Source organism: Chiroxiphia lanceolata, chromosome 21, assembly GCF_009829145.1.
Source record: "Chiroxiphia lanceolata isolate bChiLan1 chromosome 21, bChiLan1.pri, whole genome shotgun sequence".
Taxonomy (NCBI): Eukaryota; Metazoa; Chordata; class Aves; order Passeriformes; family Pipridae; genus Chiroxiphia; species Chiroxiphia lanceolata.
In genome coordinates, this window is record NC_045657.1 from 9,803,094 (window position 1) to 9,818,712 (window position 15,619).

A 15,619-nucleotide genomic window follows, 5' to 3' on the forward strand; every position below is an offset into this window, starting at 1 on the left:
CTGCCAAAGTCCCCCATGGCCTTGGAGAGCTTGGCCATGTGGCTGCAGAGTCCCTTTAAGGTTTCAAAGGTACCAGAAAGCACAGAATCATTAAATCATAGAATTAACGAATAGTTTGGGTTGGAAGGGACCTTTAAAGCCCATCTAGTCCAACCCCCCTGCAGTGAGCACAGACACCTTCCACTGGATCAGGCTGCTCAGAGTCTCGTCCAACTTGACCTTGAACACTTCCAGGGATAGGACATCTGCCACCTCTCTGGGCAACCTGTTGAATATTTTTCTCAGGTGTCTCAATTCCCTCCAGAATTGTATCTGAAGGTATAAAAATGCTGCTTGACTCTTGTCTTTGGCTGCCTAAACTGAGAGATCTGGTATTTCCAGCCTTTATAAGATGTATTTGAGTTTGCCCAAGTACCTGAGCTCTGATCAGGGGCAAAACTGCCCGGCAATGTGAGGTCTACAGGGTGGATGGGTGTGCCAGGGGTAGGATGGCTCTTCTCAGAGATGCACAGTGGAAAACCAAGAGGGAACAGGCACAAAACACGTGGGGAAGGCCCAGCAGACACAAGGAAAAATTCTCCTCTGTGGGCACAGAACAGCCCTGGGACAGGGTCAAGGGAGGGGGTGGCATCTCCAAGCTTGGAGATGTTCAAAGCCCAGATGGGTCAGGCCCAGCACCCCAAAGGAGCTTCAAAATTGGCTCAGCTTTTAGTGGACAGGTTGATAAGGGACCTACAAAGCCTAAAGCACCTGATTCTAACATTAAGATGAAAAGTTGCTTGCTGAAATGCAGCACTAACCAACAACCCCAGACCATTCCAGGTCCAACCAGCCTGAGGGGCCTTGGGCTGGCACCTTTCCAGCATTTCCAGAACCCCCCTCAAAGCTCATTTCTTTAGATGGTCAAGAGCTGCTCCCTCCAAATCTGGGGGTCACACACTTACCAAAGAGCTACTGAACAATCACACCAAAATATCAGTGCTCAAGGCAGACACCTGGGCAAAAAAGAAGTAGAAATTCACTTTTGTCAAGGTTATCATTAGAATTTATTGATATGAGAGAAACTTGGTATGTCAACATGTCACTGGAGGAACAGCACATCCCGATGGAACAAGAGCACAGAGCCTGTCTGGTGACTTTACAGCACAGGAGACCATGCACAGGGCTGTGTGTTACTGGGGTACATGTTCTGGGACAGGACAGAAATACTCCAGAAATACCATGGCTGAGTGGTTTGCCAGGTGCCCAACAGGTTGCAGCAACTCCAGCTCCCACCACCCAGCTCTGGAGAGATGGCACACACAGGGAATGGCAGCTCCCCCCAGTCACAGGGGAAAGAACTGGGGGTGAGGTTCACCTGAGCTTGGGCAGGGAGGATGGATGACCTGGGCCCTCCAGCTGCTCAGCCACAAAGGGGCTCAGAGGAGCAGCTCAGATGGGGACACCCCACACAGCCAGGACAGGACACCCTGGGCACGGCCCTTCCCGGCTGGGGAACTTCACAAGGAGTCTGATGTGCCCAGGGAGCAGACACAGCCATGCCACGCTCCATCCTGGCATCTGCCAGTTCAGAGGCAGGGTTTTTCTTTGCACACAATCATGCCTGTGTTGTAACTGTTCAGACATTGCCTCTCTCAGCAGTGCCCTCTCGCAGAGCTCGCAGCACAGACAGCCAGGCATCTATGCTTGTGGCTAAGATAAAAATTATCTTTTTCATCTTTACTGGAAATATATGCTATGCTGGATGCTGCTTATTAAAAAAAAAAAAAAAAAAAAGCCAAGTGCTGAGCTTTCATTCTCTCCCAGCTTATGAAATGTTTGGTTTGGTCCTAAGTATCTTGCTAAACGATTAAAGAGGGAATAGCAGAGTATTCCCCAGGCACCTGGTAAATCCACAATGGATTTATTGTAGAAACACTGAACTCTCTAACTCACTCCAAATGGATTTCAGAGCCCTCTAAACCCTCCAGAGAATGAGCTGTTTGTGACACGACACACAAACCAACCCCAAGTTCAATGAGTAACCAGCCCGCGCTGCACGGGGAGCACCCGAAATACAGGACAGACCCCCTGAGGGGATGTGCCAGCCCAGCTCCCAGGGCCAGGGGACAATGACAGAGCCTGGCCAAGCTGCCCCTGCCCAGCTGATGGCACGAACCTGCTGCAGACCTGGGAGGAACCTCTGACACCGGGCACACACGTGTGGGTGCCCCCAGACACGCGTGTGCCGGGGTGACCCGGGTGCTGCTCCTGTCCCCCCTGTGAGCTGTGACAAGTGACAAAGAGGGTTCTGCTCTCAGCCACCCGGTTTCACCAAATCTGAGTTCCCTCTCACACGTAACAGCATTGACTTAGAGATCTCATATTGATGGTAATTATACAGGATTAATTGCACATCAGTCCATTGTGGCTACAAGTTCATTAGGTTAATAATCTACATAGTGACAGTAGTACAGTATCAGCTACTTCTCAATACAAACTCCCTACCTAGCCTTAATTTGTAGGTCAGGGGAAGATCTTCTACCGCAGTGACCTTCCCATGACCCTTTAAACATTCATTTTCAAAATTATTTTTTTTCTAGAAAAAAAAAAAATCCAGTGTGGGGAAAACGCACATATATAACCAAAGTGCTTAACAACCACAGGAAAACAGAACATCATCTTGGACTCTTGTTCAGCATCCTCTGTAGACCCTGGCAGTGTCACTCCCAAGGGTTGCTAAAAATGCTCCGTCAGTTCCCGAGTCCGTTAAACCATTTCCCAGCTCCAGACGCTTCTGGCCTCTTGCTACTGTGTGTAGCAAGAGCACACAGAACACTCGCTAATGTGCACAAGACTTCCATCTGATTTAATGGAATAGCTCTAGAAGGCTCAAGTCTTTCCTTCCAGAAACCTGTTCTCGAGTGGCTCTCGCCGACCGGCGCCTTCTCTTCCAGCCAGGAGGAGCTTTTTCTCCATTCATTTGTCCTCTCCGTCTCTCACTTGTTCTTCTCTGCAATACGGCGCCAATTCCCTCGAGTTCTACTCATTCCTTTCGCCTGAAGTATCCAATAAACCCCTCTCACAGTATTCCCAGGAATGATTCAGAAGAGGAGATGATTTTCAACCAAATGAGATCCTCTGGTCCTGTGTGTCAGACCATGGCCATATAACGAGCAGCTGCCATGGACGTCTCAACTCAATAGGGCCCAGTCGGGGAGGGGAGCGAGGTGGCCTGACCATCTTCTGTGAGGAACAGGCAAAGAGACCCCAGAGTCACTCTGTTCTCGACAGTTTGTCTCTCTCTCTCTGGAGTCAAATGTTTGATTCCAATTGTTCTAGCAGGAAGTGGTGGATCATGTCAAAAGTGGGACGCTTTGATATCCCTGCTCCAGCACTTCAGCATCAGGTCGAACACAGGGTTAGGGCACAGAGGAGTCTGGGAGATAGATCTGAAAGGAAGAGAGTGACAGCTATTTCAGTGGGACCTGCACAAAACAACTGAACCTTTGATGAAGTAACACCAAAAGACAGTTCCACTCCAGGTTTACAACACAGCCACCATGCAGTGCTGGAATCCAGTCAGCCTGAGCCTGGCAGTGGAGTCTGGACAGGGACCTGACACCACCTCAAACAGCACCACGACACTCTGCCAACTTGTCTGATGAGCTGGTCATAAAACAGGCCTTTGTCTCCCAGAAAACATGAATGCTTCAGAGGGATTTGTCTTCCAAGAGACAGCAAAACACAAACCAAAACCAAATTTACCACAATAAATCCAATACTTCAACTCACCGTAGACAACCCATGAGGCTTTCTAAGCATCGTGACAGCTTGTTAGCAGAACAGAAAAACACCTTTTAGAGCTTTTCTACAGCACACCTTGGCAGAATGATTACATTTCCCCCTCTCTTTTTTAGGCTCATATTTTTTAGGCTCTTGATTAATTGGGAGATGGTGATTAACCCCCCCGATCATTTTATTTCCCTTAATTCTCTGGTGCTAAAGGTGATTTTTGGGAGAACAGTGAACTGTTCTGAACTGGCACTCCAGGTTTGGGTACTGAGAGCTGGAGTGTCCTGCACCATCACTGGTATCTAGTGAGGGCAGCAGCAGTGGGGTGCACAATCCTGGGAGTGAGTGAGAGGGGACAGAATGACACAGGGAAGCCCTTCAGCAACTGGAGATGGCCAAAGGCCTCCTGGTCTATGTAGATATACTACAGGAGTATCTAAGCCCTGGGAAGTTACAAATCCTCCTTCCCCACCTCCCTAAGTGCTTCCTCATCTTTCAGAGCCATTGCTGGGGGAGAGAGTTGACAAAGGAATTGTGCAGGAGAGCCTGGAAAAGCCAAGGACAGGGCAGAGTGAAGTATAATAAGAAAAAGCACTGGACAGGGCCAAGGGATTCTTCCAGTGGGACTCCAAGAGAGGAAAGTTGGTGCAATAAGCCCAATAAAGGGGAGGAGGCAGGACACCGTGAGAAGTTGAGTAGTAGCAGCAGAGACTCCTGCAGATGACTAAGGCCAGCAGAGGCCCTGGGAACATCCACTTGGGACCAGCTCCAGGGAAGGAAGAGCTGTGTTTGCTTCCTCACCTGCCTGCCCTGGCTCCTGAAGAACTCCCTGTGTTCTCAATGACCTGCTCATCCGAGAGGAGGCTGTAGGGCTGCTCCTTGCACAGCACAAACATCTCCCAGAGGGTCACCCCAAAGGCCCACACGTCGCTGGCTGTGGTGAATTTGCCCTGTGGACAGAAAGGATCTTGTAAGCCCAGGTTGTTTCACAGCCCCCTTCAGTAAAACCCCTTTCAGTCTGCAAAACCCTCTGCAGCTGAACACGAGGATGCAGGACCCACACCTGGGAAAATGCTCCCAGCAGAGCAGGGGAGCTGCTCTCAGCCACACACAGAGGGACCAAGGCATGGTGTGGCTGTTTGTGGGGCAGGAGCAGTCGTGGGACCCCAGGACAGCTCTAAGAAGGTGCAGTTTTCACTGGGGTAAACCTGTTGCAACAGGGAGCACGTCCCAGAGAAAGCCAGAGACTTCTGGCCCTCCTGAGACAGTGTGTTTGCAGCAGAAAATGAGCTGGGGGGGACAGCCACTGTCTACCTGCACCTGAAACAGTTCTGAACAGAGAAAAGCCTTTGAAGGGGAAAGCAAAGCCCGGGGGTGAAAGCAGAGCTGGAGCAGACTCCAGACTCTTGGAGAAAACCCTGAGATCATTTTGATTTTTGCACATTAAGAAGCCAGTGACAGTGCTCTTGCTGTCCCTGCTTTGTGTCTTCCAAAAATGTGCCCAAACTGGCTGTGTTTGGAACAATGTGTTCGTGGAGAGAAAAAAGATTGCTCAGAAAATAACACAGAAACTTGGGGGTTGGAGGGCCTGTTTGGGCTGAAAACATCCAAGTCCTGCAGTGCCCAGGCTTTATCTGGCAACCCCTGCAGTCTGTCAAGGTTTGGAAGATGTTCACACAAGGAAGATGGGATTGACTTCTGGTTGAGATGCAGCTGTAACCAGGAAAAGAAGGTGAATTTAGAAAAGCCTAGGCCTGGTAGCCTCTATAGCAGAGGGAACTGCAACTTTCTCTGGGTACCTGGAGAGCATGTTTAATAAAAAACGCAACCAAGTGATCTCACCAACTGCTCTGAGAAAGAAATACAGGGCTGAATATTAAGGAAGTGCCTCCAGGCTGGGTGTGTTTGGGCTGTGGAACAGTCTCCTGAGGGGAGACAGCGGGACCCCTGAACACGAAACAAACCCCAGCTCAAAACCAGACTCGGCTCTTGAAACTCAGCAAGTTTTGCCCCTGCCCCTCAGAGCTTCCCAGCTGGGAAAATGAACACAGAAAGGCAACTTCCTTACAATTCCAGCAGGAATCCTGAATGGCAGGCACAGAGCAGAAGTCAGGCCCCAGATGAGGGCTGAGGGCAGGGATGCCATCCAGAGAGACATGGACAAAACCAAGTGGGCCCATGGGAACAATGGTTCAACAAGGCCAAGTGCTGGTGCTGCTCCTGGGTCAGGGAAGCCCCTGGATCAATCCAGGCTGGGGATGGACAGATAGAGCAGCCCTGGGAGAAGACTCTGGGGGTGCTGGTGGGGGAGAGCTGGACATGGCCCAGCCCAGAACCCCCCGTGCCCTGGGCTGATCCCCCAGCGTGGGCAGCAGGGCAGGGGGGATTCTGCCCCTCTGCCCCTCAGGTGAGACCCCCCTGCAGAGCTGCTCCAGCCCTGGGGAACAGCACAGCAAGGACATGGAGCTGAAGAGAGTCCAGAGGAGGCCATGGAGATGCTCCAAGGGCTGGAGCCCCTCTGGACCCAGGCTGGGAGAGCTGAGGGAGTTCACCTGGAGAAGAGAAGGATCCAGGGAGAACTTAGAGCCCCTTCCAGTGCCTAAAGGGGCTCCAAGACTTTGGACAAGGGATGGAGGGACAGGACAAGGGGGAATGGCTTTCTGCTGACAGAGGGCAGGGTTAGATGGGATATTGGGAAGAAATTCTTCCCTGTGAGGGGGGTGAGGCCCTGGCACAGGTTGCCCAGAGAAGCTGTGGCTGCCCCATCCCTAGAAGTGTCCAAGGCCAGGCTGGATTGGAGCAACCTGTTCTAGTGGAAGTTGTCCCTGCCCATGGCAGGGGGTGGGACTGGATGACCTTCAAAGGTTCCTTCCAACCCAAACCATAACATGACCTGTGTTGTATTTGTAAGGACACAGTCCTTTCCCAGGATATGAGTTATGTCCACACAACCTGATGGACTCCTCACCTGGGGCCACCTCCAGCACACATTTTGGTGCCGTCAGGACTGTCACACACAAGTGTCACGCTCAGGGGCACAGTGGAAATCAGAGGAAGGAATAAAGGGAGGCTTTGTGCAGCCCCTACCAGGAGGATGCTTTCCCAGGCCATCCAACGAATGGGCAGCACAGCTCTTCCCTGGATCCTGTAGTAATCCCCACTGTAGAGGTTCCTGCTCATGCCAAAGTCTGCAATCTTGATGGTGTAGTTGTTCCCCACCAGGCAGTTGCGAGTTGCCAGATCCCTGTGCACAAAGTTCAGAGATGCCAAGTACTTCATCCCAGAGGCAATTTGGGTGGCCATGTACAGCAGGTTGGAGTGGCTGCATGGAAGGAAAACAAAACAAGGAAAAAAAAAAAATCAGAGTTCCCCACAGTCAACTCTTCCTTGCATTTCATGTGTTACAGTGACCTGTCACTTTATTTTCTGCCATAACAGTGGAACTAAACTGTCTCATTTCAGGGCACAAACAGCCTCCCTGCCAGACTAAGTCTCCTGAGGTGACTAAGCAGGAACAGACAAGCTGTCCCTGAAATTCAGGCCCTCGGAATCTGACATCCTTTAGATTTTTATTTTTTTTTCAATATCAAACGTTAATCTCAAGATTTTCAAAGAGTTTGTGCATCAAAGCACCAGCTTTTTGCAGAGAGACATGAAAAATTAGGCTGTACAATCTCAGAATCTCATATCTTATGAGCCACTTAGTCTGGTATTTCAAACACCACCACTACTGGGTATATTAACATAGTACGTCACTCCACATGAAAGAGAGAGCTTACTATTTTTAAAAAATATGTTAAGCTTTACTGAAAATAAAAACAGATGCATTTTCCATCTAATTTAATTTTAATTCTCCCATTAGCAAAATGAAGATAGCATTAATGAAGTTACATGATACACAGACAGAGTTTGGACCATCAGACTCTCAGCATTCTCCACACACCACTGCTCTGTTTCCCACTGTGCATCTCAAATGCTTCACAAGACCAAGTGCTCATCAGAACACAATAAGTAAACTGTTCACAGTATTTTTCTGATAAGGGTCAGAATAAGAAAGACTTACTCTCCTTCTCTTTGTGTTCTGGTGACAATCACAGAATGGTAGAATGGTTTGGATTGGAGAGGACCTTAAAGTTCATCTTGTTCCACTCCCCTGCCATGGGCAGGGACACCTTCCACTAGAACAGGTTGCTCCAAGCCCCATCCAGCCTGGCCTTGGACGCTTCCAGGGATGGGGCAGCCACAGCTTCTCTAGGCAACCTGTGCCAGGGCCTCCCCACCCTCACAGGGAAGAATTTTTTCCTCACATCTCATTTGAAACTACCCTCTTACATTTTAAAACCATTGTCCCTCGTCCTGTCATTATCTGCCCCTATAACAAGTCTTCCTCCCCTTTAAAAGCCCCCTTAAGGTACAACGAGGAAAGCACTATCATGTTATCTAAATGACAGCACTGTAATGCCTCTAACAATAACAGATGCACTCAATCTACCCTAACCAGCAGCTGAGCTATCACCAGAGTGATCCAGAGGCAGCCCCTCAGCCCAGCAGAGCCCTGGTTGGAGGGTCAAGGCACCACCTCTCAGTGTGGTGAAACCATAACCCAGCTGGGTTGACCCCTGCACCAGTCCCACAGTCAGCTCCACATTGCTCCTGATCAGGGTGGGCCTCTTGAGGCCCCAGAGAAGGAACTTGGCCGCCCTCCTGTCCCCTGTTAAGCTGGTTGTTGGCTTGTGGCACAGCCTCCAGGATCCCACATTCAGCTGTGCCTCTCCCTGCCTGGGGCTGCTGCTTTTCCCACCCCAGCAGCCCGTCTTTCCTGTCCCACCTGCAGCCTGGCAGGGTCCCATCAGCAGCTTCCTCTTGGCTCCTGCCCCCTGCTCAGCCAGCTCTGCAGGGTCCACACGAGTGGCTCCACACACAGAGGGACAGGGTGGGACACACAGAGTCCTCGTTGTGCCTCGGGGCCAACACCCCAAAGGCAGAAAGGCAGACCTGCCTTTGGAAGAGCAACAAAGCTGGTGGAGAAGCAGCTGGGGGGGCTCAGCCTGGAGAAAAGAAGGCTCAGAGAGGACCTTTTCACTCTCATCAACTCCCTGGAGGTTGGAGCAGGTGGGGGTCAGGCTCTTCTCCTGGTGACAGGACAGGAAATGGCCTCAAATTGCATCAGGGGAGGTTTAGGTTGGATATCAGGGAAAATTTTTCACTGAAAGGGTTGTCCAGGCCTGGCACAGGTTGCCCAGGGGAGTCACCATCCCTGGAGGGATTTACAAGCACATGGATGTGGGATTTGGGGACACAGTTTAGTGGTGGCCTTGGCAGTGCTGGGAGTACAGCTGGACTCGATTATCTTGGAGGGCTTTTCCAGCCTAAATGACTCTGTGAGCAGACAGACAGAGGGACATCAGGGGGATGCATTTCAAACATCAAAGAGCCATAAGGAGTTAAGAATGTGTGACCTCTCTGCAGGAAAGGGCTGGTCACCACATTTGATGCACCAAATACTGGGTTTGAGAGACGAGTGGGGTGGCTGGACCTTGTCACATCTGTGAGACACCCCGGGCACCAGCAGAGCCAGCACTTCTCTTTGGCAGGGGGATTCATGTCACTCAGTAAACAACCCCAGCTATCTGAGCCAGTCTACTGCCTTTAATGTGACACTGTGTCTGGCTGGAGGGACAAAAGAAGCTGAAGGATCAGCAGGAGAGAATGAAAAACTAGAGGTAGAGCCAAGTAATGGAAACCAAGGAAGAACAATGTGAGTGACAGTGCTGAAGTCAGATGAGAAGTGAAGAGGAGAAAGAAGAAAGAACATTTTGAGGCTTTGGCCAGGGGGAAAAAAGCCACAAGCCTAAAGGTGAATGATGTTTCTGATGTGCAGGAAGGGCAGAAGACTGGAGAGAGCTGAAACATGTCTCTAGTCAGATGCAAATCCTCTCATCCTGCAGCTCCTGGTGTGTCCTGACTGCAGGATGCCAGGTTAACACTCCCAACAGGACCACTGACAGGTTCTGGCAGCAACTGTGGTGTTGCCTGGACATGGTAAACCCCAGTCATGTTCTGTCCAGCACCTCAGAACTGGCTCTGCACAACTACCTCGTGCTTGAACTACAAATCCACCTAATCCTTTGGGGAGAACATGCCAAAGGCTCAGCAATGCCACAGCTCCTGAGCAGTGCAGGGTTCTTTATCAGGCAGAACATGTTAGTCCTGCACACAACTCTCCTCTGAGGAAAGGATTTCTGCAATAGCAGGGATGCTTTTATGTCAGATTTAATCCTTCCACTGAGGAGGGAGACAAGTGCCACCACTGACAGAATATGGTTTTCTTTGCCAAATATTCTCCTTCTGTAGGCTGATGAAATCTTTTCCTTAGTGAAGCTCTACACTCAGCAATATTTATCAGACATCCAGAGAACATATGAACATTCTTAAAATCTTAAGAGACATTCTTGATTTTCATCCCAAAATTCCTGCTGTAATGCAACTGGCTTCTCATATTAATGAAATACTTGATGCAAGCCCTCTAACATAAACAGATGGCCACATCAATAAACAGCATATCAGGATGGTCACTGTGACCAGAACAGCCCACAGTCAGGGACACTTCAGAGGAACACAGACTTCCAGGGGCCTCAAGAACAACCTCCCACACAAAGCAGGACTAGTGTCCACGTGCCATGGCAGCGGCTGGGCTGGAGGAAGGTCACTGCCTGCAAGGCACAGCAGATGGAACTGGCAGCTCTCTATTGTTATTTATCCCAAAACTGGCAGCTCCTCTTACCTGACACAGGGAATATTGTTTGAAATGGCAAACTTGCTGTAGATCTCCCTCTGTGACAGGAACTGGTTGAGGTCCCCGTTCTCCATGTACTCCGTTATCATGCACAGGGGGTCGTCGCGCACACACACCCCCAGCAGCCGGATGATGTTGGGGTTCTTCAGCCGGGACATGATCTTGATCTCCTTCAGGAAATCGTTTCTTGTAAAACAGAAAACATGGCTGAATATCCTAAACTATTCCTCTGCCTCAGGAAAGCACAAGAGGCACGTGAGAACATCTCAGTCAGAGCCATTTACGCTCCTGCACACAGCAAAGTGCAAAAGCTGGTTGTGCTTCTGTACACTGCCCCTTTCCCAGGGAACAGGATTAATGCAGCATTTCAGGTTGTCATTACAGCTATCCCTATCCCCCACTCCCTGCTGTGTCCTGTTCCTTCCATGAACACACAGAATATGCACCACAGACACATGACACTTTTACACAAGTCCTCTGTGTGAAGCTGCTGCTTGGAAAGTCTTTGCTCTCCCCTCCCCAGCTGGTTGGTATTGCAGGTGCACTTACCTGGCTGTTTTGTTGACATCTGACCTCAGCATTTTCACTGCCACAAGAACTGGCTGGTGAGTGAATTCTGAGGATGAGACTCCCAGGAATTCCAGCAGGCCATCAGCTTCACAAAGGTGCACCTGCAGGGAAGAGGGCAGAGGCAGATGTAAGAGCATGAACAGGCAGAAAACCAGAGGAAAACAACATCACTGGTTTGGTCACTGCTGGCAGAATAAGCAAGTGAATGATCTAATGAAGGTAAGAGTTCTGATCAGAAATTACCCCTGGGTTGGCCCTAGATCCTGGACAAACATGTTCATACACTATAGGGCCCATGGCACAGGAATGCACAGGGCTTGCAGCCAGATGTGTCTCCAACATACTGAGTTCTTGTGTTTCTTCACAAGAATTCTTCACAGAATCTGTGATGTTGTGCACAATCTCAGACTGGTGCAGCAGCCTCCTGGGGCAATCCAGTTCACCCAGCACAGACTGGAGGTGTTCAGAAAGGCCCCTGAGCCTGGAGGGGTCTGCTCTGCATGTGCAGGCAAAGAGCACAATTGCAGCAGGGCTGGCAGGGACAGCATCTCACACCAGCCACAGGAGCCCAGAACTGTCCTGCAGCCTGGCCTGAGTCACTGCTCAGACTTAACTTAGGAACATCCAAGAACTACAGCCAGTTATCCAAAGTCCTCTAATTCCAGAGTGGAAAAAAAAAAAGGAGAAAAATGTGTGTGTGTGTGATGTGAACACCTCACCAGTGCATTCACCTAGTGACAAATACTCTGATGACAGAATTCCAAATTACTTCTGATAAATTAACAAATAAAGACATAAAATTACTGCCAGGGTTGTACAAGAAGGGGTGACTGCTTAAGCAGTTACCAGAATGTGTATCCAAATGGAGACCTGGGTGGGGAAAACAGCCAGACCTGACTGTGTGGATAGAACAAGGACTGGAGGAGGGGAGCAGACTGGATGTGTCAGTCAGACTTGCAGCACTGAGGGGAATGTAATGGGAGCACGATGAATTTTGTATGAAAAAAGCAGCAAGAATTTCAGTGACAAAACATGGTGAGGAGAAAATGAGACAGCACAGAAAATGGGACAAACATGCAGAACAGGAAGAGAAGCACAAAGATGCTGCTGCAAGTCCACAGGGAATGAATCTGCTGTGGTGAAAATACAGCCATGAGACCTGGAACAGGGAACAGAGCCACAGGATCAAGCACAGGTATTCCAAGTGCAGGAAATGTGTCACTGAGTCCAGGGAGGGGACGGTTAGGAACGAGGAAGAAAAAAAAGATTGAGTGGTAAAGAAGTTTCGAGTGGAGAGGTGAAAGCAGCTGAGCCACGCTTCTAGAAACAAGGCTGCACACTGAGCCAGAGCAGTGCAGCAGAGCACAGGGGGACCAGCTTGGTAAAGACTAAGGAGGTGAGAAGGAGAGATGAGAGAATGTGGGGCAGCATGTTTGCAAAGGAGAGGGCAAGAGCCTGTGATGTGAGGAGAGGAACAGGCTCTGAATCCACCCCCAAGGAAAATGGAGATGGGAGTTCTTACAGTTAACAGAAGGACAGGGATGAGAAGAAAGGAGAAACCAGAGGCAAAACAATGAGAAAATAACACCCTCTCTTGTCTCACTTTTGGAGCACAGCCCAAGACAGGGCAGGATCCAGGTAACAGCAGAAGGGGCCACACTGACACCAGGTGAAGAGGCTGAGGATGTCACAACCTTCCCAGCACACAGAGTGAGCCAGGAAGAAGTGAGGGGACAGGCAAGGGGCTGGGATAGGGGAGGTGTGGTGTCAGAAGGGAGGAACTGCAAAGATGGGCACATCCAGAGAAGTAAGCAGCCAGTAAAGGGCTGTGCTTGCCAAAATGTGGCTGACAGGTAGAATTAAGGCTGAGTGAACAAAAACTGGGAAGAAAAAAATGACACTGGAAGAGTGAGAGCAAGAGAGGGGAAGACCTGCTCAGGATGGAACTAGGGATGTTGTGGAAATGCAGAAGGGAGAGAAGAAAAGGCAGGGTGACAACATTCACAGCTTAAAAGGAGCTCAAGGAGCAAAGGGAAAGCTTGGTGGGTGACAGATGTGTGCATCACACTGCCTGAGCAGCAGCAATGCTGGAGAATGAGGGCACTACAGTGCTTGGGAATGTCTGTCTTGGCTTGGGTGAGTGTGCAGAGCACTCCCAGAACCTTCATCTGGGAATGGGAAGAGTTTTTACACAGCTAGGATCCATCTTAGCTGGACTCGAGAGAGTTTTCAAACTCACATGCCTAAAGGTGGGTGACAGCCATCACATTTGAGATGTCCATGGAAGATGTGAAGCTGAATTCCCACCCCCAGCCCTTTTCCATAAGATCATTAATAGGGATATAAACAGCAAAACAGAAAAGTTTACAAAGTTCATCTGCTGAGAAAGGCTCCCGTGGTACCAAGCAGAGCCTCACAGCTGCAGAACAGGGCTCTGTGGCCCAGCCTAGGGAACAGCAGCTTTCCCCAAGGGCAAACATATATCAACTAAAATCATAGATTCATAGAATGTTAAGGGGTTGAGATGGACCTTAAAGCTCATCTAGTCCCAACCACCACAGAATGGGCAAGGACACCTCCCACTAGACCACTGCTCAGACTTAACTGAGGAGCATCCAGGAACTACAACCAGTTATCCAAAGTCCTCTAATTCCAGAGGAAAAAAAAAAAGGGAGAAAAACGTGTGTGTGTGTCTGTGATGTGAACACCTCCCCAGTGACGAATACTCTGATGAGTACACACAATTCCACATTACTTCTGATAAATTAACAAATAAAGACATAAAATTACCACCAGGGTTGTACATGAAGGGGTGACAAGACACTTGCTTAAAAAGTTACCAGAACATGTATCCCAATGGAGAGCATGCAGGAAAGCACCCAGGAACTACAACCAGTTATCCAGCTGCTCAAGGCCTTATCCAACCTGGCTTTGAACACTGCCAGAGCTGGGGCACTCACAACCCTCCCAGGGCAAACTGTTCACACCACTCACAGTAAAGAACGGAATGCAGAACCCTCAGCCCCACCAAGAGGCGGCTCAGAGGACTCAGCTCCACCAGGCACCTCCTTTCTCTGGGTGGAGCAGAGGAAGAGAAGGGCTGTACCTCTCCAAACTGCCCCTCTCCCAGCTTCTCCTTGAGGCGCAGCTGCTGCCGAGGGAATTCCCCCACGGAGATGTCCTTCTTGGTGAGGGAGTCCACGGTGAGGGCGGGCACCGCGTACATGTTGTTGCCGGTCACGCCCTGCAGGTGCACGATGTCGGTCTCGGCGTAGTGAGGGACGTTGTTCTGGAAGCCTTGGTGAGGGGTGGACTTGGTCAGGTCGGGCTCAGCATAGTCCCCGCTGCACACTGAGGGCAAACCAGAGAGGGGTGAAGTCAGACTGCCTTAGGACCAGCTTGCACTGCTCTCAATCCCACATTCAGTCCTCTCAGCTCCTCTGGGAATTCAGCCCAGCTGCACGCTGTCAGAGACTGAAATGGTTAGTGATTTATGCATTCTAGGATTGCCAGGGGACTTTTTCAGGCTGGGAAGAGGCAGCTGGACCCATCCCCCCTGCCAGTGCTGCTGGAGGTGCCCTGAAAAGGTGAGAAGAGCCCTGTTTACCAGGCCCCTCATGGGAACTCTGCACAGGCCCAGCAGACCTTGGAGGCTCGTGGCATGGCCTGGGACACCATCCATGGATATAATAACTCATAACTTCTTGGAGTGTGGGGGCTTCCCTCCTTCACCCCCAACAGATCAAGGCCACCACTTCAACTGACAGACATGGAAGCTGCAACTACCAAGTTCCATCTCTGGACCCCGTGGGCAGTGACTATAGACATCTTTCCACTCTCATCTTTTCTTTCCCTTACTCTCCCTTACCCTTATCCTGTCTTTCCTTTCTCTCCCTTATGCATTTTCCCCAAAGGTTATCTTTATGCCATATTGCTGTAGATGAGAGATATAGATGGTAACACCCAAAATGGCAACATACCTGTTTACCTTTGCAACAAAATTGTTCTAAAACAAACCCTACCTATATAAGTTTTCAAACACTAGTTATTTAGTGTCATTTCACTCTAATCCACCCCAAGGGATTTATTAATAAGAACCTGGGTTATCCCCCCCTTTCTGGGGCAGGTTGTAACACACACCTACTACTGTACTAAGGGACACCCACATGGGAGACACTGCCTGGTTTTAACCAGGGCTTCAACCAGAACAAGCCACGTTTCTGCAGACACCAAAATACCTGTGAAGCACCAGCAAATTCCTGTTCAACACAGCCTGCTCTAGTCAGTCATGAGAGTTACAGTTCCTGTCCAGACATGGAGAGGTGAGCCTGATTTTCTGTTTCTGATTCATCCTAAATACAATCTGTTCCCATTACCTGACGCAGGGATGTTGTTTGTGACTCCAAACTTGCTCTGGATTCTCTTCTGCAACAAGAACTGATCGAGGCTTCCATTTCCCACATCCTCTTTAGCACACCC

The 15,619-nt window shown here is 49.9% G+C and overlaps 1 protein-coding gene across 1 annotated transcript in view; it reads right to left on the bottom strand.

The window, feature by feature from the left end:
• Window positions 1-1,027: 1,027 nt before the first annotated feature.
• LOC116797227 (discoidin domain-containing receptor 2-like) overlaps window positions 1,028-15,619 on the bottom strand; it is a 39,265-nt gene continuing 24,673 nt past the window's right edge. The window contains 8 exon segments of the mRNA XM_032708589.1: window positions 1,028-2,946; window positions 3,002-3,355; window positions 3,357-3,431; window positions 4,576-4,724; window positions 6,862-7,096; window positions 10,559-10,756; window positions 11,120-11,241; window positions 14,247-14,491. Coding sequence (XP_032564480.1) covers window positions 3,295-3,355; window positions 3,357-3,431; window positions 4,576-4,724; window positions 6,862-7,096; window positions 10,559-10,756; window positions 11,120-11,241; window positions 14,247-14,491 — 1,085 coding nt within the window. The 3' untranslated portion in view covers window positions 1,028-2,946; window positions 3,002-3,294.